This window comes from Atheta coriaria, unplaced genomic scaffold (assembly GCF_025399875.1).
Source record: "Atheta coriaria isolate IRGN ID8LTWV9N9 unplaced genomic scaffold, Caltech_Dcor_3.1 hic_scaffold_9_pilon, whole genome shotgun sequence".
In the NCBI taxonomy this organism is placed as follows: Eukaryota; Metazoa; Arthropoda; class Insecta; order Coleoptera; family Staphylinidae; genus Dalotia; species Dalotia coriaria.
The window spans coordinates 8406763-8434726 of record NW_027045451.1 but is presented as its reverse complement, the minus strand read 5'-3'; the positions used below and the strand labels follow the sequence as shown (position 1 = coordinate 8434726).

Sequence of the window (27964 nt, the reverse complement as noted above, 5' to 3'; positions counted from 1 at the left end):
ATTTTATAGCGGCGCAGGCCCGCTCTCGATTTATTTATAATCCAGTCGGTCAGTGGTCGGCATACCGGACGGGCTAAGCACGCGCGGAGAGCGTCGCGACGCTCATGGACACGCGGCCATGCACATCTCGTGCAAGTGGATCTTTGCGTGTCTCTTCGTCCTAGGTTTGCATTCCCAACAAACGGAGTCATCCGAACAAGGATTAGCGTAAGCCCCAATTCATATCCACAATTTAAACAACCCCTAGACCTTATAAGTTGAATTTTTATCCGTAGTATAGCAAAATGGGCCGAGAAATTAAGCAGAGAGCTGTACGATTTGGGGAATGCCATCACCAATCGCACAGCTATGGCCAAGGTAACATTCCAATAACAGGTAACGGGTAAAATGTAACTTTCTGGAGTTTACAGAGATATAAAACACATAATGCTCGTGTAGAAGTGCGAAATCCAAATGCTTTATTAGTTGAGATCAAGGAAAACATCGAGCGCATGGTCGATCGTAAAATAGACGCAGTTCGAGTAAGAATTTTATATAGTGTTACTACACAAACACTAAAATCAACAAAAAATTGATAATATTTTAGTGTATTCAACAAGTTGCCGAATCCGAAGCAGAATTATTCGATTACACCTCGAATAACACAGAGTATTATTACTACAACTCGAAGTACTCTTCGGTTGAAGGTGAACCTCCCGACGCTTTAGAAATTCCTGACCCTATCGCCCCAAACCGCTGGATGTACATACCGATGGTCCTTAACAACGACACACATTTTTACAACATCCCTGTCAACACCACTCATAGTTCCGTGCATGTACCTTTAAATATCTACGATAGACGTAAGTTTCTAAAGAAATATGTGTCACCTTCAATAGTAATATTACAGTTAATATTTAACTGTAGATAGAAGTCCCCAACAGTATATTGAATGGTCTGAGGCATTGGATGAGGTGTTTGTGCAAAATTACAAGTCGGATCCTTCATTATCCTGGCAGTATTTTGGTAGTACCACTGGTGTTATGCGCCATTATCCTGGTAAGATCTGTAATACTAAAAAAATTAAAAATTAATTTTATTGATGTGCCTTCATGATAATAGCCATGAGATGGATGCAAGATGATTCCGAAATAGACCTTTTCGATTGCCGTACCCGTACGTGGTTCATCGAAGCAGCTACGTGTACAAAAGATGTGATTATCTTGGTTGATTCTTCTGGATCCATGCAAGGCATGCGTAAACACATCGCATCCTTGACTATATCCAGTATATTGGATACCTTTTCGAATAATGACTACATCAATGTGATGAACTACTCCATGGGTACCAATTATACCGTACCATGTTTTGAAGACATGCTTGTACAGGCTACCAACGAGAATATAAATACCTTTAAGAAAGCCGTGCAGAATTTAGACCCTGACAACAAATCGAACTCATCTATTGCTCTGGAACATGCGTTTGCTTTGTTGGAGAAATATCGAACCGTAGAACGATGTGGGGCGAACATGGAGTGTAACCAGATGATTATGTTGGTCACTGATGGTATAGCCGGGAATTTGAGCACTGTGTTTGATATGTATAATAGAATTAATAATACTGATGGGGTTAGTATACCGGTGCGGGTTTTTACGTATCTTATAGGTGTTGAGGTGTTGAATGTGAATGAAATCATGTGGGCTGCTTGTACAAATCGAGGTAAGGAGTAAAATAAAAGAAAAAAGAAGAATATTTTATATTTTTGAAATATCTTAGGATATTATTCACATGTGGAGTCTTTAGAAGAAGTCACAGGATCTGTATACAAGTATATTCCTGTAATAGCACGACCTTTAGTATTACAACGTGATGTACATCCGGTTTCATGGACTCACGCCTATGCAGACACCACATATGACGATGAAAATGATAAGGTGTTTAATGAACCATATCGTCTTCTTACATCTGTTGCCGTACCTGCTTTCGATAAGAAAATAAACAATGAAAACGACACTATGACTGCTGAACTTCTCGGAGTGGCTGCAACTGATGTCCCCATTGATGAAATACGAAAATTAACGATGCCGTATAAAATTGGTGTTATGGGTTATGCTTTCCTCGTGAGCAACAATGGATATATCATAATGCATCCTAGTTTCCGGCCGGTGTTTAATAAAACCGTCTTAAAAGAGAATTATAACAGTGTGGACTTTATGGAGGTGGAACAACATGATGTTAACCTACCACCTAGAAAAATAGATCCCAATTCGACTGTTTATCGTTTAAGGCAGGCTTTGGTCGATGGGCAAAGTGGTTCTTTTCATGATGCCACTTTAAAGTACCACTATGATAATATTCGAAGGATTACCAGGCAAAGTTACGATTATTATTATTCTCCCATTGAGGGTACACCGTTTTCTTTGGGTCTTGCAATGCCTGATAAATATGGGAATTTGTCGATTGTTGTTAAGGATGAGGTGAAGAGAGCGGCGCATATTGGGAAAAATGTCACCGTGTTCCTAAAGGAAATTTTTAATGGTAGCAATTGGAGGGTACACCCTAAATGGTAATTATAGTATTAAAATATATAATGATAATAATAAAATTAATATTAATATTTATATATTAGGGTGTATTGTAAATATCACTATCTAGAAGGACATGAATTTGATTCTCCTGAAAAAGAGCTTCTTCATTTTATTGAACGAATTAATGGTAGCTCTTTCCTGAAACACCGGCAACACATAGCGAAAAATCAACACTGGGATTCTTATAATCAAATATACGTCGAGGATAATGATGAAGGTAATGTAAATATTATCATTTTTGTTTTTAAATTAATCAAAATGGCGTCTAGTTGAATGTGGCCGTATTACACTTGGTGAGGACGATTACTACTGCGATGAAGACCTCATGCGACGTTTAATCTTTGATGCGAAGATAACAATGAATGATTACGATGATAAGTGGAATTTTGTGACCAAACGTGATGAAACTCTCTTTTTGCGCTACAATGCCACTTTGAGATTCGTAGCGACTATGAGTGGACTTACTCGATGGGAGTATATTTTCGGGGAGGATGAAAACAATACAAAAACGTAATTATTTCACTTGTTAACCAGCGAAATTTTTTTTATTAATTATTTATTGATTTTTAGCGAATTTGGTGATTGGCATTCACGTGCAATTGATGAAACGTGGTATAAAAGTGCCGTGCTTCAAAATCAACACGATGATAACTCATCAGTGTTTTCTGTGCCGTTTGAAATCGGAGATCAACCTGGAAATATCGAACCGTAGAACGATGTGGGGCGAACATGGAGTGTAACCAGATGATTATGTTGGTCACTGATGGTATAGCCGGGAATTTGAGCACTGTGTTTGATATGTATAATAGAATTAATAATACTGATGGGGTTAGTATACCGGTGCGGGTTTTTACGTATCTTATAGGTGTTGAGGTGTTGAATGTGAATGAAATCATGTGGGCTGCTTGTACAAATCGAGGTAAGGAGTAAAATAAAAGAAAAAGAAGAATATTTTATATTTTTGAAATATCTTAGGATATTATTCACATGTGGAGTCTTTAGAAGAAGTCACAGGATCTGTATACAAGTATATTCCTGTAATAGCACGACCTTTAGTATTACAACGTGATGTACATCCGGTTTCATGGACTCACGCCTATGCAGACACCACATATGACGATGAAAATGATAAGGTGTTTAATAATATCGTCTTCTTATGTTGCCGTACGCCTGCACTACGATAAGAAAATAAACAATGAAAACGACACTATGACTGCTGAACTTCGGGTGGCTGCGACTGTGTGTACCCATTGATGAAATGCGAAAATTGGCGATGCCGTCGCTTAAAATTGAAGTTGTGATGGTTACATGCTTTCCTCGTGACAACAATGGTCACTTAATGCATCCTAGTTTCCGGCCGGTTTTAACAAACAGTGCAAAAGGAGTATAACAGTGTGGACTTTATGGAGGTGGAATACTTATGATGTTTACCAGGAAAATAGATCCCATTCGACTGTTTATCGTTTAAGGCAGGCTTTGGTCGATGGGCAAAGTGGTTCTTTTCATGATGCCACTTTAAAGTACCACTATGATAATATTCGAAGGATTACCAGGCAAAGTTACGATTATTATTATTCTCCCATTGAGGGTACACCGTTTTCTTTGGGTCTTGCAATGCCTGATAAATATGGGAATTTGTCGATTGTTGTTAAGGATGAGGTGAAGAGAGCGGCGCATATTGGGAAAAATGTCACCGTGTTTCTAAAGGAGATTTTTAATGGTAGCAATTGGAGGGTACACCCTAAATGGTAATTATAGTATCAAAATCAATAATTATAATACTAAAATTAATATTAATATTTATACATTAGGGTGTATTGTAAATATCATTACCTAGAAGGACATGAATTTGATTCTCCTGAAAAAGAACTCCTCCATTTTATTGAACGAATTAATGGTAGCTCTTTCCTGAAACACCGGCAACACATAGCAAAAAATCAACACTGGGATTCTTTCAATCAAATATACGTTGAGGACAATGATGAAGGTATTGTAAATATTAATATTATTGTTTTTAACTTAATCAAGATGGCGTCTAGTTGAATGTGGCCGTATTACTCTTGGTGAGGATGATTACTACTGCGATGAAGACCTCATGCGACGTTTAATCTTCGATGCGAAGATAACAATGAATGATTACGATGATAAGTGGAATTTTGTGACCAAACGTGATGAAACACTCTTTTTACGCTATAATGCCACTTTGAGATTCGTAGCGACTATGAGTGGACTGACTCGATGGGAGTATATTTTCGGAGAGGATGAAAACAATACAAAAACGTAATTATTTCACTTGTAAACCAACAAAATATTATTTATTTATTGTGTTATAGTGAATTTGGTGACTGGCACTCACGTGCAATTGATGAAACGTGGTATAAAAGTGCCGTGCTTCAAAATCAACACGATGATAACTCATCAGTGTTTTCTGTGCCGTTTGAAATCGGAGATCAACCTGATGTGCTGGTGACTTCTAGCTCTGCTATATTTTATCAAGATGGCGTTCATAAAATACCCGCGTCAGTTGTTGGCTTCCAATTCTCACATAAACATTTCTACAAGAGATTTTTTGAGATTACTACACAAGTCGTACGTTTAGTCATCTAAAACATTTTAATATGATTTTTATTAAACTTTCTTAAACAGGACGCCAATGCTACTCCTTGTGGTGATTTACTAGATTGTTACGTGATTGATAACAGCGGATACATTTTAATATCTCCCACACTGGATAACACCGGAAAATTTTTCGGTGAAGTTGAAGGTGCGGTCATGCATTCAATGCTGGTTGAGAATCTATTTGAAGAAATCAAAGTCTACGATTTCCAAGGTTTATGCTTTAATGAATCTGCGAAATCCAGTGATGTTGGACGTCTTGTAACGGTAAACATAACCACAACTGCGTTATAAATTAACTATCATTGTTTAAATTTAATTTAATTTAAATTTAAGCCTGGTAATTTGATTCTAAGTTTAATTAACGGTCTCTTTGCAAACATTTTATGGTTTTTTATGCGTACACAATTGTACCACATGTGGGACCCGAATTTTATCGCTGCGGAAGACATGTTTACTACTCCATATCCTAGAATAGATGAAGACGATGATGATGAGGCTACTGTCTCATCAGAAACCGATGATGAAATTGAAATTGTACAACCGAAAGAAGAAGAGAAGATACGCACGTATTACCCATGCGATTTACAGCGTAGTCTCTTTATTATGAATCACACAAAAGTAAAGCGTGGATACAGTGGTGAAGTACCTCGAACTTACTCTCGGCCATTTTATATCAAGCACATCCGTAACAGTAATCTGATTATTGTCGCGGTGAATGTAAGTCATTCGCAACGTGATATAAACTATACCACTGATCCGTCGTTTGTGGAGTACCCGGTTGGAGTGGAACATCCATGTCAGAAGATTGATTTAACTACTTTACCACGACGAGGGTTAACAGAGTGCTTTAATTCTCATCCTGACGTAAGTCAATTTATTATTATTAGTGAAAAAGATATAAAAATATTTATTTTGTTTTTTGTTTTTGTTTTGCAGGAGGCTTTAATAGATATATGTGGTGAATCAAGCAAGACCTATGCTAATATTCTGTTGTTTGTATCAGGGTTAATGATATTATTTTACATCACCTAGGATTACAAGTTTGAGACGAGTTTGAAAATGATTAAAAAGTTTCGGAGAAATGCTCCAAAATGCCGGCGGTGCTGGCTTTGTTTATCTTGTTACAACTGGCGGCGACCTCCAAGTTGATCTTTGGATTGCCACAACTGAATACACCGACTTTCTCGACCTGTAACATTTTTTGTTAGTATGTATTATATGTAAATTATCGATTTTGTTTACTTGTGAATGAAGAGTGAGAACAGTGTTTAAAAATTGTGGTACATTCGGACGTCCAAAATGTGTGACAGCTTGTAAATTGGTAAACATCGACTTGTTATTCAGTTTCTGATAGTGTTTCTCGAAGATATACAGGAGAGTAGTACGTAAGTCGTATTTTTCATAGAATTCGGTGATGTAAATGTGCGGATTGATCACGTCGTGCTTGTCTTGTTCTTCTATTTCTCGGAGGAGGTCTACTAACCATTCAAATTGTTTCTGCGAACGGGATACCCATAGAAAGTAGACTTTCTTGCCGATAAACTGTTCTGAATTAGACTTATAGACGATATCTTTGAGAATACTTGCAAAGGGAGTAACACCGATGCCTGATGCGATTAGAACAGACACGTCGTATTTGTTCCAATCTTGATGACCCTCGCCAAATGGTCCATCGATGTATAATTTTGAAAATGGTCTGTCGTATAGTTGCGCATCGGAGTATATCTGACGTAGCGCATTTGTCCAAGGACCTACCGCGCGTACATGGATAGAAATATAGTTTTGATTGGGGCTGGATGATAGTGTAAATGGATGGTATTCATGTGCATTGATTCCTAGACATGCGACGCGTATCCATTGACCTGCTTTGTAGGTAAATCCATGTGGCTTTGCAATTTTTAGCATCGTTACGTCTGGAAATATATAAAAATAATTTAGTAACATTTTCTGTTACTGAAACATACTAGAAGGTAATATTTTAACATCTTCGACAATGATTTCAGTCTTCTTCCGGCTGATACTGATGCATTGATCAATGGAAAATAGAATCACAGGCCCCAGAAAGAAATAGTAGAAAATTGGTGGTTGTACAAGTTGTCCAGTGCCATGCAAGACCATCAAAATGTAATATATCGGATACAATGAGTGCGTGTACCAGAAATAGTTATACAGTCGACGACGCAACCATGTTTGAGCAAAAATCATCATGATAGCCAAGATCAACGTCAGTAATATCCCAGTTACGCCTGTAATTGTTCCCCAGCACCAGTAATGAAACTTTGGAAACTCGTGCGTCGCATGGAAAAAGTTTCGGAACAAACATGTTAGATCATCGGCGGTTTGCGTTGAGATGTGGTAGAAGTTCAACGAATGACCAATAATATGCAGGACTAAAATATATCAAATCATCTAAACAAATGTTTTACATTTGACGGGAATTAATTCTTACGAGTGAATCCAAGTGCCCAGAACGCAATATATTTGTGGAAATCCACGCAGAAGTCAAAGGGAAAGTATGTACTTGCTGAGGTGTCTCTCAAGATGGTAATGATATTACGGCACATTGTCACTAGCAGTGATGCATACGTAAACATCATGGCGGATGCCGCACCACGTGTTATTGAGACTCCATAGCCAGCAATTTGTCTCAAACCGCCTACTTCTCTCTCAACCGAATAATCTATCACATAAAGAATTAATCAGAATTATCTTATCATCATCAGAATTAATTTAACATGATTGATAATATTAATTTACGCACAATATGCCCTTTCTGCAAAAATGGCAATCATGACCAAAGTATACAAAGTCACCCAAAATATTTCTTTTGACTTGCGTTCCACGTATCGAAGAAAATTCCATCGAGATGACATAGTTTCTTCATTGATCACCGCATCGTTGAGTAACTTTGTTTCTTCTTGACGTTTTGCCCCAAATCGCCTTACATCTCTGCAGAAAAATGGTAAATTTTATAAAATAAGTAATGTTGAATTGGTATAATGTACTCACGCATATACTTCATCCACCATTTGTTGGGCAGTATTGTATTTCTTTTTGCCAATGGTCAAATTTACTTTAACATTGTTCAAAGTATCGTAATCTTCGTTAATGATAGATAGAAAGTCGTCAAATGTCAGCGCTGTTTTCCCATGGAGGTTTTTACTGCGTAACAGTTCATCGATAGAGTTATTAAGTGTAACTTCGTTTACTTCCGATAAAGACCGACCTAAAAATGATCTACAGACAAAATTTATATTTGTATGACAATAATTAATCAATAGTTTACCCTGTTAATTGTTTGAAGGTCTCAATTGGTAGTTTTCCCTCATCGTTGATGTTATACATTTTAAATAATAATTTTGCTTTGTCTTTAGCAGTACCCTCAGCAAAAGTAGCAATAAAATCAATAAATTCCCGGAAAGAAACAAAATTGTTTTTATCCTTATCGACCAGATCGAACATGCTCATGGCTATGGCACTCTTTGGATCCATGCTTAGTGCCTCGGCGAATTCATATCTGGTGAGCTCAGTTTCCACCAGACTGAGTGATGTATCATCCACCATATTTTTCTCTTGACTCTCATAGGACTTAACAAATGCTTGCCCAAAAACAACTCGGAAAAACCGTTCTACCTCTGCTTGTCGCTGCTGCTTCGTGATGACCTTTTTAGCAGCTATTTTATACAACAGCTTTGCTTCGTGTTCATGGACAGCACTTTGAATTTTTGCCGCGAATAAAGTTAAGCTTTGTACGAAGTTTGCACGCAGAGGAGCGTACTTAAACATTAATACAAGGTCGTATCCATGGAGAACTTTGATCACTAACGCTGGTTTATCAATGGTGCACATATAAGTGATTCCATTGCTGCAATCAACTGCACGTAGTAGAGTTTCTTTGGGGTCCATTACCAGGATTTGTTTTTTACTCTCGTCGAATGTGACGAAAACAATTCGTGAGGGTGAACGTGGACCGGTAATTTCTTTTGCGTCGTAGATTTGTCCATTGGTAGGAGTGGGACTAGCCATTCTAACGGTACGCACCCGCCATTGCATTAAAACATAAGCTAGGGTAAGGGCAGAGACAATAAACGTGGCCACACCGGTGAAGGTTAAAATAAAGGAAGTTTCACTTCCGGAAAAGTAATCAAAAGTAGTCCCTTGAACACATGGCTCGTTAAGTTGCGCAGCATTCAAAATAGGAAGGTGGGAGCAATTCTGGCAGCCTGAGCTGCTTGATTTTACAAACACTTTTTTGCACTTTTCCCCGATTTTAGAATCTGAAAATAACAGATGGAGAAATGGTAATATTGAAAGAAAATTTAATGTTTACCATCTGAAGGGACTCGAAAGACATTTTCTTGAATGTCAAGTGCGTCCATTTTGGTTACCAGCATTACAATATCGTACACAGAAATTTGTTTGATGCGTTTTACTTCTGCTGCTGTAAAAAGTCTACAATTGATATTATGAGTAATAGTAGAATTTTAATAGAAACAAATAATGGTACCTGTTTTCCAGATTCTCGTACCAGAAACGGTCGGCGTTTCTAATCCGTCGAAATTGGTCCAATATAATTGTTTCAAACAATTCCCCTGGGCCAGTGGATGTGGTTTCCAAGATCCCTCCAATCCAGGTATCGACGTTATCAATATTATTGCGGTAAAGTAACCTCAGTCTTTCTTTTACCTACAAAATATTAATTAAACTCAAAAGTTTACTGATATTTGAAAAAAGAAATACTTCAGGTGTTATTGTTTTAAAATCGTCAAACGATGTGTAGGGTTTTAGACCATAAGCGCGACGTGCCGTGTTGAAATCTGGTAAACCATGATCACGACCTCGTTGTACATTAATTGCCATTAAATCCCTACGGGGAAACTCCAGAGGACCAAAAACATTCCCACGCAGGTCCTCGACTATTTCGTGGTCTTCTTTTTCGCACAGTTGGCTAGCCATACCCATCAGGAGACGGTCAATGTCGACAATCTCTCCAGTTGTACTATTCACCTTAGAAGTTAAGGCGGTTTGTGGTCTCCAGAAGGCATTGCATGTGCGCACTGCCTTTGTACCCAGAATTCTTATTGCATTAAATCCGCATTCATTCCGATTGTAGTCGCGTACATACACACCGGGCGTGACTAGGGTGTGCCCAAAACGGAATGCAGCGGTTTGAAAGTACTGATCTATCTGGGGATCAATACTAGCATCATAGGTTTTGTATTTTTCAAGAGGTTTACTTAGCCACGCAGGCAGCCATTCGTCGATGACGATGTGCTGTTGTGTGGCTATGACCCATTTACGTGCTTCGTTGAAAACTGCTTCGCTGGATAAGTGTGGTTGTCTGAGCTTGATTTGTTCAGCAAGGAAGTTATGCCAACGAAACCATAGTACGCCAAAAGTTAGCAGGAATGTATTTTCATTGCCGCGTGGGTTTCCTAATTCTACATTTGATGTAATTATAACGTTTTTAAATCTTACTCTATAATAACTTACTGAAAAATCTTGTAACTGGTAAGATTTCGTGATTCTTGATAAACTTAGCATGGTGGAATGGAGGAGGCGGGTTGGCCATGGGAAGGCGATGGGTATTATACTCCGGAAAGAGCCCGCCAGGTGTTGTCGCTAATTTACCATTGGGATCTATTGTTCCATTAGCATAGGTCCTCAATTGATCAGCCCACTGTTTTGTGATACCATATATCAACCCGCCATCCAAGTATGGAGTGATTTCATTCAACTAGACATTGTGAATCACACTCAATCAATACTTTATGAACTTTTAAATTAACCCTTACCTGTTGCCTTGGATTATTTGGGGAATGCCCAGTACGGTGATCAAATCTAGTTCGCAGTAGTGGCATTTCTGTATGTGAATGCTGTTTCCTATAAGGGTGCTCCTTCGGTATTGGTATGTTGAAATATTCAGGTGGGCATGCTGGGCGTTGTGCATCGAGTATCTCTTCGACAATCTGTTGACCAAAGAACACTAGGAACGCAGTTTTACCTGTGTTTGATCTGGAGCCTATAGTGCCATTTAGTAACTGGTCACTGAGGTCGAAAGGATTTGGACGATTGCCACCTGCAGGGGCGTAGGTTCCATCGGCATATGCAGCTGGACTTCTTCTTAGAAGAGGCCTGTCAATAGCTCCGGAGTCTGGACGAGCGAGATTGTTGTACCATCCGTCATATCCCGGATATTCCACTTTGCGAAGAAAATGTTTACCCAGTAACCATTCACCAAATCTTTTTCGACTTGCCTGTCGAGCCCCATAATCAGAGTGAGGTGGTTTTGTGTCATTCTGACATAAATTAGGTGTTATAAGCACAAAAATGGTCCCGTAAAGGACAAACACCCAGTGGGTGCGGCGCAACATTGTGAACTGTTCGTTTGAGTGAAACAAATTCCACAACAAACGAAAATACTAATATTTGCTCTTATTCATATAAAGAGAGGCAGGATGTGATAAGTTGTGGTTGTATTAATTTGCGATAAAAAAAATAATTTTGTGACTAAATCCTATGAATGCTGTAATTTACTTTCAATAATATTCAATTTGGACTTCACAGGAATATTATTCCTACAAATTTTATTATTAAAATTAAAATACTTCAAAGAAATCTTCAAAAATGCCGTCGGCGCTGGATTTGTTGATCTGATTACAACTAGCAGCAGAAAAATTATTGATAACATAATATTTGATGTTTATTTAACAATATAAATTGATTCAGTCATATAAACATCACGTTTTAAGTTTAAATTTGCGTTTGAACGCAAAAAAATTGCACAAAAACGACAAGTAATTAAACTTTGAGCCAAAACAGCGATTTTTATACCTAATTCGCCGTTTTAAACCAACTAAGCATTACAAAAATACATTTTTTTGATTTTCTTGCGTACCTGTACTTAAATTATACTTGTAATTTGCATTATAATAGAATACACCTCAAATAAAAGTTGTATCAATCTCTAAAAAATATAATTAAAGTGAAACATCACGTTTTAAGCTTAAATCTGCGTTTTAACGCACAAAAACATTTTTGGTAATTACATGTATGGCTTAATTTATGAAGAGGATATCCATTAAAATATTTTAGAGGCCCGACTATTATTTTTGGGGTTTCTCCCCTGTTAAAAGAGAAAATCCATCAAAATACTCATAATTAAATTTGTTGAAATCTGAAATCTTTGTTTTTATATTTACTGGTGTAAGTATAAACGTAGCTTTATTTGTATTGTGTTCAACCAGCGTTATGCTGTCCAGGTATAGTTCCGGAGTACACCTGTACGGGGTCAACATATTGTTGTTTATGTCCTCTTGTAGGTTCATCTTAATCGTATGGGTAGTGTACGTTTGTATCGCACGAGGTTCGGTACGCGTCTTGTTCTTTGTGATTTTAGCCAGTGAATTTGTTCTTACCAGATTCCCGTACTCAATTGAAGAAATAAATAAGTAAATCTTTTAGCTTTTTTATAAGTAAGTTTTATATTTAACATACAAACTTATTTTCAATATTGAGGGGTTGAATTTTGTTGGTTATTTCAAAGGTGTAGCAACAGAATCCGACTTTGCGAGGTTGCTGTTCTTCTATCCATTGTAAGTAATCATTTTTTTATTATTTTGATAACCGATATTTATAGAATAAAAGAATTAAAAAATCCTTTATTTCTGGTGCAGATATGTTAGATGCAAAACGTTGACATTGACATCAAGTTGTGGTGTTTTTGATACATTTTAATAAAATGTAAGAGAAAAAACCCTGTATCTATTCTGCTTTAGTTAGATTGTAACGGAAAAGTTGTTTAGTCCCGTAGAAGTAAGTTCAGTCTCGCCAAGTATTAGGAAAAGTATAATTGTCGTCAAAAATTTGCTTTCTTGTTAATTAGAGAGTAATTAATTCTTGTTTTACTATGATTTTATATGATCAACTGGACTTCGATGATTTGCAAAGTTTGCATTTAAATTAAGCAACTTAAAACAATTATTATCAATATCTTCGCGGAATTTTATATCACATTCTACTATGCTTTAAACTGTAATGTACGTCAGTTGGATGTCCCACAACTAGGTGGTGCTAGTACTTTCTTAGCTTTATAGTTGAATCTTCAATAAATAGATGGCGCAATGCACGATCTGCGCTTGTTAGTTAAACCTATAGTAACTAGAGGGCGCCACACATGCGCTGAACTTTTTAGTTGCAATCATCACTATCGCATTGACTATCAATTTTTTCAGTTTTGCACAGTTTATATTTTGTGTTTGTGCGTCGCGCACGCGGTCACTGAGTGAATTGGACATTTGTAGCAACCATGTTGATTGATGGTCTGCATTAGAAGGACTCATTGCGCATGGGTAAGTTGTTAGCTATATCTAGACATTGTTATATGCACTAGGGATTGTGTTGCTACTTTGGTTTATCTTATCAGATATGTGAACATAACAATACATCGTAGTTGAGGCATTCCTCAACTAATATTTTCTTTTAATTACAGTTTTGCTCTGCTTGGGACCTGACTGGCATTGGTATGTTTATATTAATTATGTTTATTGAAATATTCACGGTGAACGCATGTACGAGATGTAGTTTATATTGCGTTCAAACTTCGAGTTATAATGACACAAGATACATAGTTGCGTGCCATGTTGCCCAAAATATCAATGGATTTTATCTCGCGAATGATTTGTAATATTTTCGTGTGCCCTACTCTATTCATATGTTTAGATTGAACTCTAGCCTTTTAGCGATGTTCCATTACCATTTTGGGTCCGAATCCTGAGTTTCATATTAAATGTTGCAACTTTTCAAAATATGCGGTGGAAATTTGGCTGTATCTCGGGAACCGTTTATGCGATTTTAATGATATTTTCGAATTTCGATAAAGCGATAGGCATTTTATAAGACGCGATATTGCCGCCCCCTGAAATCACGCTAGAAATGCCTCAAAATTGCTCCGAAACTTTTACGATTTGTGTGAATTTTCAAAACACTCGGTGGAAATTTGGCTGTAACTCGGGAACCGTTTGTGCGATTTTAATGATTTTTTAAATTTAGATAAAGCGATAGGCATTTGCTACGATGCGACATTTCCGCCCCCTGAAATCACGCTAGAAATGCCTTAAAATCGCTCTTAAACTTTTACTATTTGCGTGAATTTTCTAAACACTCGGTGGAAATTTGGCTGTATCTCGGGAACCGTTTGTCAGATTTAAATGAAATTTTCAAATTTAGATAAAGCGATAGGCATTTTATACGATACGGCATTGCCGCCCCCTGAAATCCCCCTAGAAATGCCTTAAAATTGCTCTGAAACTTTTACGATTTGTGTGAATTTTCAAAACACTCGGTGGAAATTTGGCTGTATCTCGGGAACCGTTTGTGCGATTTTAATGATATTTTCAAATTTAGATAAAGCGATAGGCATTTTATACGATGCGACATTGCCGCCCCCTGAAATCACGCTAGAAATGCCTTAAAATTGCTCTGAAACTTTTACGATTTGTGTGAATTTTCAAAACACTCGGTGGAAATTTAGCTGTATCTCGGGAACCGATAACCATTTTATACGATGCGACATTGCCGCCCCGAGAAATTAGAAATGCCTTAAAATTGCTCTGATCAAAACACTCTGTAGAAATTTAGCTGTATCTTGGGAACCGTTCGTACGATTTTAACGATATCTTCAAATTTACATAAAGCGATAACCATTTTATACGACGCGACATTGCCGCCCCTCCAAAATCACGCTAAAATGCCTTAAAATCGCTCTCAAACTTTCACGATTTGTGTTAATTTTCAAAACACTCTGTGGAAATTTGGCTGTATCTCGGGAACCGTTTGTGCGAGTTTAATGATATTTTCGAATTTAGATAAAGCGATAGGCATTTTATACGATGCAACATTGCCGCCCCCAGAAATCACACTAGAAATGCCTTAAAATTGCTCTGAAACTTTTACGATTTGTGTGAATTTTCAAAACACTCGGTGGAAATTTGACTGTATCTCGGGAACCGTTTGTGCGATTTTAACGATATTTTCAAATTTACATAAAGCGATAGGCATTTTATACGATGCGACATTTCGGTGGAAATTTGGCTGTATCTCGGGAACCGTTTGTGCGATTTTAACGATATTTTCAAATTTAGATAAAGCGATAGGCATTTTATACGATGCGACATTGCCGCCCCTAGAAATCACGCTAGAAATGCCTTAAAATTGCTCTGAAACTTTTACGATTTGTGTGAATTTTCAAAACACTCGGTGGAAATTGGATTGTGTCTCGGGAACCGTTTTTGCGATTTAAATGATATTTTCAAATTTAGATAAAGCGATAGGCGTTTTATACGATGCGACATTGCCGCCCCCCAAAATCACGCTCGAAAAGCCTTAAAATTGCTCTGAAACTTTTACGATTTGAGTGAATTTTCAAAACACTCGGTGGAAATTTGATTGTATCTCGGGAACCGTTTGTGCGATTTTAACGATATTTTCAAATTTAGATAAAGCGATAGGCATTTTATACGATGCAATATTTCCGCCCCCAGAAATTACGCTAGAACTCCCTTAAAATTGCTCTGAAACTTTGGCGATTTGTGTGAATTTTCAAAACACTCGGTGGAAATTTGGCTGAATCTAAGTTATAAAGTAAACAATATAATAAAAAAAATTCTTTTGTTGTTTTAAGTTAACATAATCAGGTATATAATTATTTATTTCAATTTTAAAAAGTGTAGTTACGATTATAACACTAACACTGAAAAGGAAGTAAATATAAGTTTATTGGCATATAAACGTGTTATATTAAGTGTAAAGTACGGTTTACAAACCACGTGTGTGTTAACTTAGCCTCAATAGATTTTCACAATTATACCAACCACGAATGCCAACATAAAATATAATACATAAAACATAAATATTTAAAATTTTATTTTTGTTTTTGTTAAATCAATGTAATAACCTATATAATTATTAGGTTAATTTTATATGGTGTTGAGTTACAATTATAACACTGTAACACAGAAAAGGAAATTAATATATGTTTATTGACATTTAAACGTGTTTTATAAAGTGTAAAGTACGCTTTACAAACCACGTGTGTGTTAACTTAGCCTCGGAAGTTGTCACAATTATACATAAATATAATATATGAAGTATTGTTTTATTAAGTTACATAAAACATAAATATTTAAAATTTTTATTTTATTTCCTACACACATATAAAGGGTGAAGTAACCTTTGCATAAATGTTTGTGTTCTATGTGAGCCTTAGAAGTTGTACATAAAAAATACTACTATAAACTATATATAACTACTATATTTAATTCTCTTTTCTCATAGTTCTCGGGAGCGCCTTCTCAAGAACAACAGAACCGTTTTTAAGAAGATGAGCTGTTAAATTGATTTTCGGATTCTAGTCTACTTTGCCGTGAGAATCAGTACCAAGGTGAGTAAATTGGATGTAAATTGTTTGAATTACTCCTTGTTCGTTGTTATGCTAACGCAGTTTTGTTTTCACCTCAGGTGGATGTGGAAGCGACCTATTAATCTGCACGGGGCTATCGCGTTCATGACGATAAGCGTATTTTCGTTTCCTCAGAACGCATTAGGATTTTCGGACTTGTTTCAAATTGTAAGTGATAGAATTTAATGTTTTCCTTATTTTTTTACGCAGATTATGGTGCCGTACAAAATGATTTCTCGCCCTGTATTGGAGAGAGTTTTGTTGAAAATAGAACAAGCCAAACAAGAAAGCATCGTTAGATTTCTTTACAACGTGTTCTCAGGACACTGCCTAATTTTTCTCAAAATGTAAGTAATCTTATATAATATTTTATTTTTTCCATGATTTTTCATATACTTTGGGGCATTTCATATCACGAAAGACTAAAAATATGCATACGTTTCATTTTTATAATGTGTGCGTTTTAGGTTTAACGCGGCGTCGTCGATTGATGAAAGGCATTGTTTTTACTATAGACATATTCAATTCCACGGCGAGTATAAAATTAAATTGTTATTTTATTCTATATTTTATACTTTTGTTATTTTTTAATTTGACTGAGATAAGCAACTTAAAACTTTTGTTATACATTTAATTTAGACTAAAATGAGCAAAATTCGGCTTATTTTGATTCTGTGCACAAAATGTTACAATAATTTTAAATTGTTTGAAATATTGCTTTGAAAGCAGTAGATTACAAATGATAACAAAGCAAAAAGATACAGTACACGGAGGTATGCGAAAGAGGCCCAAAACTGGACAATAATTGTTTATCAAGTGTAAATTGTTAGTTTGCATTTACTCTTTGCTTTGTTAAGTGCAGCGGTAAAGCACAGCACTTTAAATAGTCAATTCAAAATAACATTTTACATTTCATCAACAAGTTCATTAGGTAGCCATTTACTGCTATGGATGTGTTGTCATGTGTCGCAAATAGCGTTTAACATTAAATGCACTATGGCGGTACAGAATCGACACTTAAATTTGCTTATTACAAGTCGAAACTTGTAAATTTTTAACTTATAAATGTATTTTCACTTAGAGCGTTATTTGCACTGGTTTAATTGAAGGATCTACAATTGTTTCACCGGTGAGGACATCGTCAGGACTATCAAAGACATTGCTTAAATAATATTACTAGGCTTAAGTCGACGGAGACGCGTACTTGGATGGAATAATATTTATTTTGTAATACCTATTTAAACCTCTTTTGCGACTCCACCACTGGTAAGATAGGATTTTTAATTTAATTTTAAAATGTATGACAAATAACCAAGTTGTGAAATGATGTACTTAATAATTTAGGATTATTGGTACACAAACAGAGCGGTACTCAAATCAAATTGAATGAATCAAAAGTAATAAATACTACCCTGATGCTTTTAATTTTGTTTGGTGTCTGCTATGCTGCTTGTGTCGGCGCAGCGCGTCAGTTTTCTTGCTTCTTTGAAAGTATTGGTAGGGGCTATCTGCTTTGTTTACGCCTGATATCAATTCTCTCGACAGTTTAGTCGATCGCGCGCTGTGCTACGGTTAACACGTGTTTTGTTCGTCAGTCGATCTTCGTGCGACTTTTCGCATTTCTTACTTTAATTCTGCTTAATTGCTTTATCGGCCTTTGGCAGGCTAATGTGGCTTATTTAACCTAATCATCGGTTCCTTGTGCGCGGGATGTTCCGTCGGCCGTCGCTAATATTATTCGGTTGTGGGAGTATCTGCCACGGTGTAGGTCTTATATGCATAGCCATTGCGTGTTTATCAGCAGTCGTTTATCTTCTGCGTATTGACCAAACTTGGATTTATTATTAATTCCTGCGGATGAACTAACGTTGGTGCTCAGTTTTTTGAATTTAGGAGTCATGGAAACTGCAGTATCCATGAAAGTATTGGAGGTGCGCACATTTTAAAAGTAAGTCTTTACTGCTACGAGATTTGAGATTCGTCAATGTTTTCTATTATTTGAAGATATATGTATTTTGAATGTTGACAATAAAATACATTGCAATGTTATAAACTAATTCTTATTTCTTTCTTGCGTCCCCTTTGTTGTTTTCGAGTATCTGTGTCTGAAATCATATATTGAGTATATGAAATCTTATTGCGTGAAGCGTGTACAATGTATTGCTGTTGCTTGAATTATGTTGTTGTTTTTAAAAACATCATAAAACCAGAAACATATATAGAAGAATCAAATAACAATGATAAAAACACTCGGTGGTCGAGTGGAGACGTGTACCTGCTGGCATACTAGCGAACACGGATCGAATCTCAGTATAGGCATTTTTCTCAAATATAAAATATCTGGAGTGTAATTTGGGTTTGCATATATGAATTGCAACGAAAAGAGAATTGAAATACAAGAAGTAAGAGGCAATAAGAGAAGTAGAAAGTAAGTTGAGAAACGGAGAACAGAAGAAATAGGAGAAGTAGAAGAGAAGGAACAGCAGAAAAGTAGAAGACAGAAGGAAGAGAACAGAGAGTAGAAGAAGGAGGAGTTAGAAAAGAAGAGCAACAGGGAGTGGATCAGATTTTTAAATTTTTTTGGTCCGTGTCGTTGGAGCAGTCCACTTTCGCTAGAATCAGTAGTAATCCATTGCTCCCGACCCATCCTACAGCTACGATAGCCTCTGCGCTTCATCCCCGAAATTATCAGGCATATCAACAATTTTTTATGGTGGGGGATCATCCCAGAGGAAACTCATATAGGATGATACTTATTAGGTATTTCTAAGTTTAAGTCTCAAAGAGGAGGTGACACTTAAAAGCATATTCTTACAAATTGTTCTGACCTGTAGCTGAAATGAAAGATTGGTACACGAAATGTACAAGATACGCTAACAATTTTATAGTGGGGATCATGCCTGAGAGAGGAATACTCTTAGAGACCACAATACCTGAAATAATAGAGGTACATTCAAAGCCTAAAAGGCATAATATTTCTTAACATTTCTTTTATTAATATTACAATGTAAAATAATACAAGTATAGATTTTACAAGTCAACAAAATTCATGCTGGCATATTGAAACAGGACTTACGACCTGCTAAACAGCACAAGCAATACGTACCACTTAGTGATGAAGTTCTAGCAGGGTAAAGCAATTAGCAAAGTCAATTATCATCGTGATTGAAAACGGAAATAAATAGCCACAGGGTGTTACAAAGAAAATTAGGTGCAGACAGGAAATCATTAAACACTCCAAATATCGCGCTGTTTTTTTTTCACGATTGTCACATATAGAAAATTCAACCAAAAGGAAAACACTACAAATATTGCTCGTTTCCACCGATGCTCCGGGAAATTATTAAACAGGGTGTTACAAAAAACTTAAAATCAGGGTTTAAAACAAGAACACTTTCAAAAAGAGCACAAAATAAGGCTATTTACTAAAGTACTGTTAGGAAAACATATATACAGGGTGATAAAAGGAAAATTTTAAAGTACAAATACTTGATCAACATTCACATCATGACGAAAGAAATTTATACCGAAACAACTATATTTTTAACATACTAAATTCAAAGATTTTTACCCAAAATCATCCGGAAAAGTTAAGTAAAAGATTCAAGAATAAAACACTTACATTTTTATTATATATTGTGTATATATTTATCAGTTGATATCATCAACTACTTAAGGTATTTCGACGAATTGAAGCATCATCATAAATTGATAGAACATCAGGCGGAAAACATCCAAATCAACGGAGCAGCTTGACATGTAAATACGATAAAAATAACTATTTACTTGTAAATATTATTAAGATATATAAAACTATTATAGCGAAAAACTTTTTCAACGTATAAGATTATATTAGATCAACAAGAAACTTTTTAATTTAATGATGATAAGAGTGTAATTAGATTTCGTTCAGCGAAAAGAGGAACGAGCCGACGGTCGACGGCAAAGTGGAAGCGTCAGTCGACCACATGAATATTGTCATTTTAATAATCCTCAGATACTTTTTTAAAGACAGTGTGTTTGTAATAATTAAATTATGCATGTTATTTTCGGTAACAGGTTAAGAATTTTGGTAAATGCTACCACGTGTTTGTAATCTGCAAAATTAATATCCTCAAATAGAATAAAAATCAATTTAAGTTAAACCGTCTTAACTATCCGCGAAAAAAGTGATTAACACGTACCAGTGCATTGATGAAGAAGAAAGTTTTGACCCAGAAATAAATCTGATCAGCGAAAACTCGCTTTTGAGATTAACGGACACTTATATCTCACTTAGAACAGTCTAACCGCCGCAACTCATCAAACAAAACGAGCACACATGCTCGTTTCCGAATATTTTGTTGATGACGAAAGAAAATACACGATGATTAATTGAATAATTTAAGTCTGAAAACGCGTAGCGATTAGAGACACGCGTTCGCGCGGACGCTACGCGGTGAAAACGACTTTCCATTGCGCTGCGCAGAAACCAGGTACAAGGCGGGTACGTAGCGATAAGCGATAGCGTTACGTAGCGTCAGTCGAACAAAAGTTGTTTATACACAAACGAAGTGAAGGTAAACACGTAGTTGAGAGTGAAAGTAAAATTCACAATATACGAAAACCATGCTTTTTACTTTCAATATTTCTCGGCATAAGAAAAGAATATATTGGTTTTGGGCCGCAATAGAATAAAAGATAAACAGGAATTTGTAATGTACCAATACAAATAAATAAATAATTTATTATTTTCTAATTGTCTTCGGAATAAGATTACTGTATATAGCCGTTAATAATTAAATAATTGATGTTTTACAACACCGCGACTATTAATATATCTATAAAATAAAATTATTAAAATAGGCAAAATAAAGTGTTATATCTTCGTAGGGTGCCCTGAACACGGTACTTCAACCGCTACCTTCGTAGGGTGCCGTAAACACGAGTCACTTTTACCGCTAGCCTCGTACGGTGCCCACGGGCGATCACTTCTACGCTACCTTCGTGTGGTGCCCTGAACACGGTCGCTACCGCTACCTTCGTACGGTGCCACGAACACAGTGACCTCTAACCGCTACCTTCAGACGGTGGCCTGAACACGAGTCACTTCTACCACTTTACCTTCGTACGTTGCCGTGAACCTGATCACTTCACCGCTATCTCCGTACGGTACCTGAACACGAGTTACTTCTACTAATTCTTAATATACAAGTACTACGACACACACACAACATTCCGGATATTTCTCACCAATAAATTCCAATGTTTTAGATTTTTATAATAAACTATACACCTAATGTAAAATTGTTAGTTATATATTACTTGACTTGAGGTGAAGAATACTTGCTTGAACGATGCCAATATGAACTGTAAGATGTGATATCAGCAGGTAAACAAACTTATCTCTTGTGCGAAATCGCGTGATCATACACGGACGTATTACACTCACTACCACCAACAAGCAATATTTAACGCGAAACGTGCGTCGTAATTGCCATCTAACCGACTATCTACTAATAGCAGGGTTTTAAATTTTAAACACATTTATCATATATACAGCAAACTTGATGTTGTGAAAATGTCAGTCATAAGCAATTTAATAATGCCTATCAATCTCAAATATTGCTTTGGTATACTCTATGATACAATAAAATAATAATATATTCACACATCGGAGAAAACAAACATTCAGAAATGGTCAGATAAAAGTTACTTCTCAAGCACGAGAACTCTAATGACGGAAAAAACACATGGCAGGAATATGTATTCGATTGACCGACAAAGTCACACAGTAACCGGCAATAAAACCGCAGCAATCTTGTAATTTGAAATGAACATCAACACCACCGCAAATAAAAGGCAAGTCCTGAAACGTAGAAAATACAAACTAGAATAAGTTTTAATTCGTCGTAGAAATGACTGGTAGTTAACCCGATGTCATACACAACAAATAATGCATTGCTTTATATCATAAATTCATATACTTACTTGATTGCTCATTGGGAGAAAGCCGACGGACGACGGACGACGGCCGACGGATCTTCACTGCACAACGCCGATAAAGCACCGCGAAACGCTGTTCGCTGCGTTATGCAAAACGTGTAAATAGAGCAGACAACTCAGCTGCGCAAATCAGCTGCGACTAGTTTACACCCCATCTACTTATGGTGAGCACTTAAGTCTAGAACGTGAACAAACGGTATTCGTAACGCTATCTGGCTTAACAATATTATGAGACTAGCCATGTGAAAACAAAATTCAGCGCAGCACTGGCATAATAGAGTTCCAAGGGTCATTTTAATTTAAATAAGAATGTAAAACTTGATATTCTAAAATTAAAATATTCTACCTTTTCTTCAAGAAAAATAAAATTTACAATTACCGTATTTTAAATCTAAATAGCATAAATAAGACTTTTAATAGTGTAAATACATAAAAGGAATGCATTAATATAATATCTTATATAAATTACACTATGGAACAATAGAATTGCACAAAACGTACAAAAAATCGTGTGGAAAAATCAGTCCGATGAGATCTCAATGTTTGTTTACATGTCCTCACCCTTCCTAGGAAAATACACAGTTCACTCAAGAGTACAAAAAGCTACTTTAGGCACTGTTAAATCCTGGCAAATAATAACATACTTCGGTCGAAATTATTTAAACTAACCAACTAGACGTCGACGAATATCACAAATACGAATATTGCGTCGATTAAGTACGTACAAAACCTTACGGTGCTCGCGTTGACGCATCGACAACCACGAACTCTATGGCAAAAATACAATTTTTTTACACGCTAATAAAATCTGTGTACAAGTATATAAATATAAATATCTTCCCACAAGTGTCATGGTATATTCGCTGAAAAAAAGCAAGCAATAAATATGTCTTTTCTTCGCTTTGATCGCGTGGCAAATTTGTTTGCAGATTGGCGGGATTGTCGTTCGTCTTCCTTCATCGCTAAAACAGTCTTAATCAAAGTCAATTCCTCGTGAACGCCTCAAACCTATCACTCTGATGGAATGTCATGTAGATGCTTTGTTTTTACAATGCTTGGCAAATCATAAATACTTAAATTAGATTGTGAACTAAAACTTAATTTGTACATATTCGCACTAGAATTACAATGTCGCGTGTTGACGACGCTCACAGAGAGCTTACACGCTTGGTGCTATACAGATGTCTCCTCATCTATTTCTTTCCTGTGAACAAAACCATTATTGTTTAATTTATTGCATTAAGATAGAGGGTCGACACCTCACCTTAATTGTTAAGACCATATTCCCAACACCATCTTTACGTAGGCATGAACAAAGAAAGAGTTATAATAACAGCCAACACCATACATTAGTATTTTTGTAAGGCTACATAGAGTAAAATAAAGTAATAACTTACTGTGATGGATCGGGCGTTGAATGATGAGTAGAATGCATCATAGTCGGCATGTGAGGCATCATTGGAGATGGCGATCCCCTGGCACTACCACAAAGCGATCCGTGAACAGATCCTAGTACTGAACCCATCCGGGAACCCATTCTCGGACCGTGATAATCCATGCCTAATAAATTCATTGCATTAAACAATATGGTGTCGTGTAATTACAGATATTTGATTTAATTTATACCTGGATTGTTAATGTCGTTTGTATGCCCTCCAATTGGCGACATCATCCTACTCGACGGCGGATGCATGTAATTATTAGTGGTTAGATGGTCCTCTTCCGCTGTGTAAGGAAATAAATACTTGTCGTCGACGTGGTGTTTCTCTTCCACATCGGAGCATCTATCCGGGTACTCATGGTAGTTCATGTTGTCATGTGGCGCACCCAATTTGTAGTTGCTTTTACCTAAATTACTCAGTGTGCCCAAATTGCCCAGATTGCCCATGTGACCCATATTGGTGACGTATTGTTGATCGTAATGTGCTCGCATCATGTACTGTTCCGACTGCGTTGGTGGTACGTACGTTTCACCTGGCATTTCAGGGTTTGGTAGAGGATTGGGTGAGCCTGTTTTATGGCAGAATTCGTTATCGGAACCAGTCTCTGCTGACCAACGACCAACTTCAGGCACTATCATTAAGTTAGAATTAAAATCACAAACGAAATTAATAATTAAATTATTACCTGAACCATGGAGATATGACTCCGGCAGTTGACTGGACCATCGAGGACCGTAAGGTTGCACAGCAGGGAACAGTTGCGATTTGGTCACAACGTTCAATGCAGGTGGAGTTCCACATCTAGTTACCACATGCTCAGTGATGTTGGGAAGGTAACCCTGACGTGATTGGCCATTACTTTTAGTACGATGTCTTCTTGTGCTAGATTCGTCGTCGTCGGAAGAGTGACTAGACGCTAAATCCAAACTACGACCCTCGGAACCATCTGAATCTGAATCACTCTCTCCACCACCATGACCATGACCATGTCCATGTCCTGAATGTTCACGTGTATGTCGTCTTTCTCTACGATCTTCTTCTGGAATTTCCCTATGGCGGTGTAAAGCAGACTCATGATCAAATCCGCGAAGGTACGAAGGAACATCGCTTGTAGAGTTGTAGTTTGAAGTACTCGTTGAAGTGTGTCTTAAGTGAGTATCGCTTCGATAGGGACTTGAGCTAGTTTTAGTTGTTGAACGCGAGGTGGTACTCGAGGTGGAGATGCCAACGTTCCTGCGGACTGCCTCAATTGCACTTGAATGGTAAGCCAATGCAGAACGCTAAAACAACAAATTTTAAATCAATATTTAAACCGGGAATAAACGAACAACTGCTTACCGATTGCGCATTGATGTTTTGACTGCTTGTGCTGCCCACACCCGCCACTGAGTTGTTCTCCAAGAGAGGCACCTTCTTCCCCATGCAACGTAGAATCATGTGCACTAGATGTTGTCGCACCCTGTTGTTTGCAATGCAATAACCCAACAATGAGAATATTGCGTGTATCAAAACTGCTACTGACAAAAACGGAGTCAGGAGTGGATGTTTTTCTGAAGCTGCCAATAGTGCCAGTACCCAGGCACCTCCCAATAAAGGTAAGGGCAACAACAGAGACCCATAGTAGGGACCTTAGGTTACCGAAACCCATTACGTGATCTTGGAGTGTAAAAGCAGCACGAACGGCAAACAACAGCACGCACAAGTTGAAGAAAACCAAAATGGAGATTGGACCCACCACTGACCATATAACGCTTTCATACAACGATACCCAGCAGCTGTAATCAAATACATTTTAAAAAAATACTTAATATTAATAGAGTGGTAGAATAAACTTACAAGTAATAGTTGCCATATTGATGAGCTCGTACACCAACAGCCAAACTGACAATCACCGCAGGCAAGACATATCCAATGCAATAGTAGAACCTCATAGGTCCATGATTAATATCCCTCATTTCTGTCAGCATTCTGTATAGATGTATCGCATCCACTAACATCCAAGCAAATCCACCCAGCCACAAATAATGCAAACTCATCGCAAACAATTTACAAGCAATTTCATTGGAAACCATTGGCCTTCTTGCCTTCAACGCTATGAAATACAATAACTCTGCCAAGAATACGCAAAGCACCAGATTCTTTCTGATTGTGTTTGAGTTAGTTTGCGCTCCACGCAAAAACGCCAAACATAAATATGTAGCGAATAAAAGCGGCAAAGCAATCGAGAAGCAACTGTACGTTGAGATATTCTCCATTAAAGACGGCTCGGGAATGTATTCCAAATCCACTACATCAACGAGAACAGCGAAAGTTGATAGATGATTGCAAGTACAGTTTACCAATAGTGGATCATCAGAATCCAGATCAAACCAATCGCTGTCAAGTTCAGTGTGACATCCTACTCGAGACCATTCACCAAAACCTCGTGCGGTTGACCAGTGCACGCATTGTGGATTTGATCTTTCATTGAAAATCATCTTCTCTTGATCCAGCCAGATTTGCAATCTAATTGGAAGATCCAAGACCACGTTGCTTAAACTTTTGTACAGCAGTTTCTGATTGGAGCGTTTAAAACGTTCAGATCTCAGGTATGCATCATTTTCATGTTTGTCATCAGCGAATGATTTCTTATCAAATTCTTTAAAGTTCATTCCTGATGGTAGTAAGCCTTCTTCGAAAAACACCTTGGGCTGGTTTTTAGTCGATGGGGAAACGGCGTTCACATATTCAGGCACAAGTATGCTAACTGACATTAGTGGAGATCCGATTGTAATGTCCACACCCCAACGTCTAAGCACGGAATCATCATACAGCGCAGGGAAGAGTTCACCGGCTTGTTTATATTGCGCGTAACTGATAACAGCCCCATTTTCAGGGAGGCTGTGTTTAGTAATCAACTCTCCTGATTCTATGGGTTTAATACCAAGAAGTTTTAAGGGTACTAATATTTTGGATAACATATCAAATTTACTCCTATCTTGTAAATAATTGTTGTATTTTGGGAATGCTACCAGAGGTCCTGGTCCACTAGGTGTATTTTGATTTGTAACATCCAAAAATTGTGATGTATCTGGAAGTATAACTTTTTCCGTTGTAAAACTGCTATCAGAAGGTAAAATGATTTCCTGTTCGTATCCAAATAATGATTCTGGTGTGACAACATCCAAACCAATCGCTAAATTAGGTGACACCAACTCAAATGGACTGGTATATGTATCATGTTGACTATCTGACAATATATTGATGTACATTGCAAGTGAGGAAACGAGTAGCTCAGCACTACCATCACTTACGTCAGTGATGCGTTTCCAATGTGAATCGTACTTCTGATCCAATATGGCGCTTGCTGAATGCACAATGTTGTTGATATAATCTTTATCTTGACTGTGAGTTAAATTAAGTCCATGCATGCGATTTTCGTGTTTAAGTAACTCTTGAATCAGATCATACGTGATCAAAACATCAGCGCCATAAAGTGTTGGCGTAACATTAGTAGCTTTGTGTAAATCCGAAGCTAATTGGATAGCAACAAAAGTGTTTAAATTCAACTCGCCTTTTTCAATCATTGATAACTGATTTCTCAATTCGACAAATCGATCGGAAGTGCAATTGAACAAATCAGAGCTTGCCATCCGCCGAGTTGATTATCGCAAAGCCCGAGCTGCCTTCCATGACTTTCGCATACTTCAATTGCTTCAATTCCAAACGAAGTGAGGCCACCAAATCTCATTCGCTGCAATCTCTGGACAACCATCATAAACCACCTTCTGGCCCTCAATAACCAGCATACGGATTCGACACGCATCGCATTTTTGTCCGATAACACTTTCCCTGCATCGGCATTGGACCAGTTTCATGATCACAGCAATACGTAACCGAACGAAGTACAATGT

At 37.1% G+C, this 27964-nt stretch overlaps 3 protein-coding genes and 1 long non-coding RNA gene across 5 annotated transcripts in view; 2 read left to right on the top strand and 2 right to left on the bottom strand.

Annotated features, from left to right (window-relative positions):
• The first annotated feature begins 34 nt into the window (after positions 1–34).
• Positions 35–6268, top strand: LOC135798039 (voltage-dependent calcium channel subunit alpha-2/delta-3-like). Its single transcript, XM_065310703.1, has 13 exons — positions 35–207; positions 276–357; positions 411–521; positions 587–842; positions 907–1038; positions 1102–1698; positions 1756–2545; positions 4379–4554; positions 4607–4847; positions 4901–5156; positions 5214–5450; positions 5520–6050; positions 6123–6268. Exons 1-13 carry the CDS (start codon positions 119–121, stop codon positions 6216–6218), a joined length of 3594 nt encoding a protein of 1197 aa, XP_065166775.1. The 5' UTR covers positions 35–118; the 3' UTR covers positions 6219–6268.
• On the bottom strand, positions 6033–11561 carry LOC135798037 (dual oxidase 2-like). Its single transcript, XM_065310701.1, has 12 exons — positions 10982–11561; positions 10680–10923; positions 9927–10627; positions 9694–9872; positions 9517–9638; positions 8473–9463; positions 8196–8423; positions 7948–8135; positions 7636–7866; positions 7151–7576; positions 6429–7099; positions 6033–6375 (listed from the first exon to the last, which is right to left on the bottom strand). The coding sequence occupies exons 1-12, from the start codon at positions 11558–11560 to the stop codon at positions 6250–6252; spliced, it is 4686 nt and encodes a 1561-aa protein (XP_065166773.1). The 5' UTR covers position 11561; the 3' UTR covers positions 6033–6249.
• Positions 11562–13424: 1863 nt separating this feature from the next.
• LOC135799177 (uncharacterized) lies at positions 13425–17702 on the top strand. 2 transcript variants are annotated; one of them, XR_010549916.1, is made up of 5 exons: positions 13425–13537; positions 13678–13708; positions 16521–16626; positions 16704–16991; positions 17112–17702. It is a non-coding gene; the product is annotated as an uncharacterized lncRNA (long non-coding RNA). The 2 variants fall into 2 exon arrangements; XR_010549915.1 differs by having other exon boundaries at positions 16704–17702.
• A 5367-nt stretch (positions 17703–23069) lies between these two features.
• The window catches only part of LOC135797917 (protocadherin-like wing polarity protein stan), a 22318-nt gene continuing 17423 nt past the window's right edge, over positions 23070–27964 (bottom strand). The window contains 8 exon segments of the mRNA XM_065310498.1: positions 23070–23833; positions 24027–24189; positions 24256–24702; positions 24757–25351; positions 25410–25670; positions 25672–25846; positions 25908–27695; positions 27737–27902. Of these exon segments, the coding sequence (XP_065166570.1) occupies positions 23803–23833; positions 24027–24189; positions 24256–24702; positions 24757–25351; positions 25410–25670; positions 25672–25846; positions 25908–27695; positions 27737–27902 (3626 nt within the window). The 3' untranslated portion in view covers positions 23070–23802.